General features: G+C 33.5%; 1 protein-coding gene across 1 annotated transcript; it reads right to left on the bottom strand.

The window, feature by feature from the left end:
- Positions 1-2,101: 2,101 nt before the first annotated feature.
- On the bottom strand, positions 2,102-5,642 carry LOC104888629 (aluminum-activated malate transporter 2). The gene is made up of 6 exons (XM_010673653.3): positions 5,357-5,642; positions 4,774-4,914; positions 4,367-4,639; positions 3,878-3,996; positions 3,647-3,790; positions 2,102-2,842 (listed from the first exon to the last, which is right to left on the bottom strand). Exons 1-6 carry the CDS (start codon positions 5,640-5,642, stop codon positions 2,303-2,305), a joined length of 1,503 nt encoding a protein of 500 aa, XP_010671955.3. The 3' UTR covers positions 2,102-2,302.
- Between the last annotated feature and the right edge of the window lie 254 nt (positions 5,643-5,896).

Here is a 5,896-nt window from a genome sequence, read left to right as displayed (position 1 = left end):
TGGCTAGCAATCTAGCATGATCGAGGTTGAGGTAGCTAGTTAGCTGCAACATGCATGCACTATATACTTTTGATTAGTTCCACTATTATATTAGCGCCACTATTGTCTCTCTTTTGCCTTCTCCATAGAGTATTTGCAACTTTTTCAATCATTTATGTTATTATGTAGTCTACTAGTAGTTACTATTCTGTGCCACAATTAAAGCACATAAGCTGAATTGCTGATGTGCTGATGTGCATATAAGCCAACTTGTGTATCTTTGTTTCACTCACTTATTTCGGTATCTAAAGAGTACCAAGTATTAACACGATAGCAAGTCTTCAGTTGAAAAGTAGCCAAAGTTTTGAAAAGCAACTTATATCATCTTCTGACGTTAGCAACATTGATGATGGAGATTGAAGAATATAAATGGGATCTTATGATGTGTTCTGTTATACTCCCTCCGTCCCAAAATATAGTTTCCGTTTCTTTTTTTTCACGGTAATTTATGCAAGTAGAATATAAGGGGAATAATAAAGATTTTTTATTTATTTAAATAAATGTTGTATGGGAAAAGATGATTTTAGGAGAGAGAATAGAGAATAATTGGTGAAAGAGCATTAATTGTAATATTTTGGTTGAATAAACAAAGGAAAAAATAAAATTCAAGAAGAAAATAAATGATGGGACACAGTTTTTTTAGATAAATTACGGAAAAATGTGGAATTAAATATGAAAATGGGAACTATATTTTGGGACACCCAAAATGAAAATGAGAACTATATTTTGGGACGAATGGAGTACTTTTTCTTACCATTTGCACATATCAAAAAACTTCTCATGAATTAATATATGTTAATGAAACACCAAAAAAAATAGTGAGACTTGCTTAAAGGTAACCAAAATCATCATCTTTCCTATATGTCATTGCTAATATTGGAAAAAATAAAAGGTGAGATGGCTCCTAAATACGAAATCTAGTTACTTCCTCCGTTTCAGTTTAGTTGTGACACTTTAAAATCACGGACTCCTAGACAATTTTTGGAGAGGAGAGAGATAGAGAAAAAGTAAGTAAAAGGGTCCCATGTGATAGGAGAGAGATAGAGAGAAGTTATTACCCAAAATGAAAGTGTCACAACTAAATTAAAACGGAGGAAGTACACGCATCCAGTGCAAGTAGCTACGGTTTCATGTAATTTCCTTAGACTTGATTATATACTTCATCGTGTAAATCATATATATAGTAAGCATATAGAAGATAATTTAGAATGAAGATAATAAGTTAGTTGTTCACTAGTAGACTAAAGTTCATCTAATGCGGTCAAAATCGGGTTTACTGATGCAGTTGTGGTCCGCATCAGATGGACCTGCAGCAGCAAACAAAAAAACTGATGCAAAACCCCATCAGTATAGTAAGAAAACTGATGCTGTTTTCCAGAATGACCGCATCAGCTTTTATGTGTTTTGAAAAAAAGAAAAAAAGTTACAGCCACAAACGAGGAAACCATAACCCAACAAAACCAATATATGAACGAACGAAACCAACGAAATCAACGAATAAAATTCGAAATAGTAACCAACGAAACAAACGAAATTCATAACTCCAACAAACGAAACCAACGAGATCCAAATATGGGATTTAGGTTTAAAGAAGGAAGGAGAGAGGAGGACAGAGGGGGCTTAGAGAAACGGCGTTGAGTGAAGAGGATTTAGGTTTAGAGTGAATATGGGATTTAGGTTGAAAGAAGCGAGAGAAATGAGAGAGGGGATTAGATATGAGAGAAATAAGGAGGGTTAGAAATGATCAGGAGGGTTAGAAACGGAGGAGAGGGGGTTCAAGTTGGGCCGCGCATCACCAAATATTTCGTGGGCTGCATCGTGTTTCATGGACTGAAATAAGGAACTGCATCAGATTATCCTCTCAGCTTTTCCTCCCATTTTTTATGTTGATTTTCGGATGCGGTTTTACAAAAACCGAATCAGTTACTAAGTGACAGATAAGGTTTTTTCCACCAGTGATTATTGCTCAAAAGATGTCATATAAATCATTATATCAGACGTTTATACACACATACAACTCGGAAAAAAAGTCGAAAAGTTAATATCCAATATATATCAGGAATATATTAAACCTCGGCCTTAACCATTAGATTAAGACCTCATTGGCTAGAATTTTTCTTATTGTGTTAAAAATCCAACTAAATTTTCCACTAACATCAAATATGGTGGACTTAAGTAGTTGAACATCTCATCAAGGCAGTAAATAATTAAGATTTTGTTATCCATTATAAGACTATACATATATTGACTAATTCATATAGCACTAATCTTCTAAACTATGTTGCCCATCTGAATTTGCCACCATAGTATTCCCTTGATGATCAACTGACTTTGAAGTCATCAAAGTTAATTCAGCAACTGAAATCACAATTTGAGGACAATCAACTTGAGAAACTTGATTTACACCTTGATGATCAAGTTGATTAATATTGGATCTTATTGGTTTTTCCTCGAGATTATTAGACTCATTAGCAACCTTAAAGCGCGCAAGAGTTGCAAGATCATAAGTAAATTCTGCAATTTTCTCAGTGCAATCGACTATATCAATGAGGAGAGAAGCTAATGTTGCAATTGGAATGATTTGTAGTAACTCAGAGTGTTGGTTATACAATGAGCTTGATTTGAGGAAAGTCTTGAGGATTTTCACAGCTGCTTTTGAGCTTACAATGTGAGCATTAACTGAACAAGAAGGGTGTGTCATAGCTTTTAAGCATGATCCTAACTTTTTCAATGTTTTGCTTGATTCCAAACTTATCTTGGTGCATGCTTCCCTGATTTCTTCTTGGAGTATTTCTGCTGGTTTCTGTAAAAAAATTGCACACAAAATTTAAAACAAGATGGCATTATAAACTTAAATTGAAAAAGATCTCACACTTTTTTCATCAGCTGATAAAATCAATTTTGAAAATTAAAAATCCGTTTAGTCAGCAACAAGTGCTACCTAATTCACTAATCCTCCTTCGAATTGTGAATTGAGACAAGCAAATTATGGTTGATTTTGGTTTATTTTTGGTCCATTTTGAGCGAATTAGGTAACACTGCAGCAAACATACTCAATTATAGGCAAAATGATAAATCTTAGGTCCTATTATCTTCAACAAATATAATTCAAATCTTTACCAATAAAAATAAGTTTAAATCAGTATATTTGATTTTTAATGATACGATTTAATCTCATTAGTCCAAAGAAGGTCTAATTACGAGTGTGTCAAAGTACCAACTCAACCAAAAGCTTAAACTGATGGTTGGAGTCCTAGGAATAGTTTAATACTCTATCACATCCCCTCACTCGAAAGCCCATTGAGCTTGAAGTGTGGATGCAGCATATGTTTCTCTCATACCTGGCACTAATTTCACTTAGAAAGGAGGGGATGGATGAGATTTGAACCCGTGACCTTTATGTCACGCTGGCTCTGATACCATGTCAAATGACCAACTTAACCAAAAGCTTAGGTGATGGTTGGAGTATCAGGAATAGTTTAATACTCTTTCAAAGTGTAACGATCTAAAAGGCGGTCGTATGAAAATGTAGATGATGTTTATATGCATGGGTCATTAAAAAATTAAGATGGATTATGTAACTAATTTATGTGTGTACCATTTTTACCTGAATGTCAGGCTTAAAATAAGCATCAAGAGCATCAATCCTGTAGGCACATTGCCTGATAAGACTTCCTAACTTAATGTACTGGTTCCATGGATGATGGTATCTAAATAGTCCATGTCTTGGCTCCCATCTTGCAAAATTTGCCTGGAATTTAGATTAATACTTCAGATCTTAGGCATCATTCTTGTAAGAAAAACAATGAAAAGTTCACGTAAACTTACGAAATGTTACCATGATTTCTTCGGTATTCTTCGAATTTAGAACACTTTTATAGCCTTGAAATAAAGATTTGTTCCCATCCTTAGTATTTGCTTCACCTTCTGATGTTTTCAAATATATAGCCCCAAATCCTGCAAAGTAAATATTCTCTGATCACATTATTTTCTAACTATAACTATAACTATAACTATAACCATATAACATTATAACTATTATATTAATAACATGCATGACAGGGGCGGAACCAGAAAAATATTTTAGAGGGGGCGAAAAATATAATTTGGTTTTTTTAGAGGGGATGAAATTATAAAAATTAAGCTATTCTATTTTTTAAAAAAAAATTCATTTTCAACCTTAATTTTTAGTAAAATTCAAAAGTTGGTCGGAACCACAACTCCCACAGTTCCTTGTGATGTTCCGTCCCTGATGCATGCAGCAGTACTTTTCTGAGTAATATATAGGCTAAATGAGACATTGTTACATACTTGCATGTATATATACCTTCCAAGAAATGACCAAGTTTTTCCATATTAGTGGCAACTGAATTATGCAATTCTTCACCAGCCCATACCGGAAAAATGAGTGTATTAGTAAGCAAACTAACTGATCCACCAATTACGATAGTTGACAATCTCTTGTGTGCCAAATCTATGATTTCATCTGCTCGATACCCTGATATGGATATGAAGCTGAACGTCAATATGAAAATCAAGAACCCATAATCATATCGCGCCTTTATTTTTGGGAAAAATCTCATAAATGTCGATGCTGCAGCTGCATTTTTTTTCAACCACATAATTTCGTAATTAGCATCATATTTTAGAAACACTAAAGATGTGCATCGACAACTGTGAAAAATTAAGTGTAATAAACAAACACGAACAAAGGAATGTAAATCTATATATTACCAAATATGTAGACAAATAATCCAATTAGGATAGGTTCACCAATCTTGCCACAAAGATTAGCCAAGTGATGCGCCCCAACTCCTAATGCACCTGCTAGTAACGTCGCCAATGCTCTATTTAATCCTTTTCCTAATGTTGCTCCTGCAAATAAAAGTTAACCAAAAATGTTATATTTATCGAATATTTTTTCCTAAACATTCCCAGATCAATAAGTACCTAAAATGATAAGGTGCTAACATATTTTAGGTGCTAAAATGATTAGTAGTGTTTGGAAAGCACCTAAAATAAAATTTTACGTGGCTAAAATGACTTAAATGATAAGTTAAAAAATTTACCTTTTTAAAATTAGGTGATTGAAATTTTGAAAAATCTTTCCAAAATTTTGACAACAACTAATTAATTTTGCTAAAATAATTTATCAAGTTGATCAACTAATTTTGCCAAACAGTTAAACTAATCAATTATCTTATCAGTTCTAGCACGTTATTATCAGTTTCAGCTTTATCTTATCAGTTTCAATTAACTTATTAGTTTCACTTTATTTTCGACTATTAATGCCAAACAGAGTAAATTATTAACTTACCAACAGTAAATTCAAAGACAACCACTACAGTCATAACAGCCCACATAGCCGAAACACCAAAACTATCATATAGTGGTTGAAAATAGTAGAACAAAGACACCAAAGTTATAGCTAGTCCAACTTTGGCGGAATGAATAACCCTTCTAGGATCATCTTGAGCCAATTTTTTCGCCATTGTCGCGATCCCAACAAATTTAGCTATTAACGTCTTGGACAAGTGATGAATCCAACTCCATGCACGCGCTACAAAATTCGTCTTATCATCTTCACTAGTAGTAAATCCCATGTTTTTTTTTTTGGAGGAATAAACTTTGTAGGATACTCAAGAAGTTGTTTGATTTGTATATGTTGTGAAGTTTTTTAGAGAAGATGAGGATTAATGAAACTTGCTTGACAAAATCCTAAGTCCTAACCAACATCTTTATATGGAAGAGAAATGATGGAGTAAATATGTTTCGAAAGAGAAAGATAGTGGTGTCGTTTTCAATGGATTGTACGATGCAAGTACAGGAGGAATTTTATTGATGGTTCCCTTTATTA

This window comes from Beta vulgaris, chromosome 3 (assembly GCF_026745355.1).
Source record: "Beta vulgaris subsp. vulgaris cultivar EL10 chromosome 3, EL10.2, whole genome shotgun sequence".
In the NCBI taxonomy this organism is placed as follows: Eukaryota; Viridiplantae; Streptophyta; class Magnoliopsida; order Caryophyllales; family Amaranthaceae; genus Beta; species Beta vulgaris.
This window is presented reverse-complemented; position numbering and strand designations above follow the sequence as displayed.

Bases quoted from the DNA above. Each gene is read 5' to 3' on its own strand.
- LOC104888629 (XM_010673653.3), bottom strand. From the start codon at position 5,642: ATGGGATTTACTACTAGTGAAGATGATAAGACGAATTTTGTAGCGCGT. The intron at 4,915-5,356 runs GTAAGTTAATAA...TTTTATTTGCAG, and splicing joins TGTCTTTGAATTTACTGTTG to GAGCAACATTAGGAAAAGGA. The intron at 3,997-4,366 runs GTATATATACAT...TTTACTTTGCAG, and splicing joins ACTTGGTCATTTCTTGGAAG to GATTTGGGGCTATATATTTG.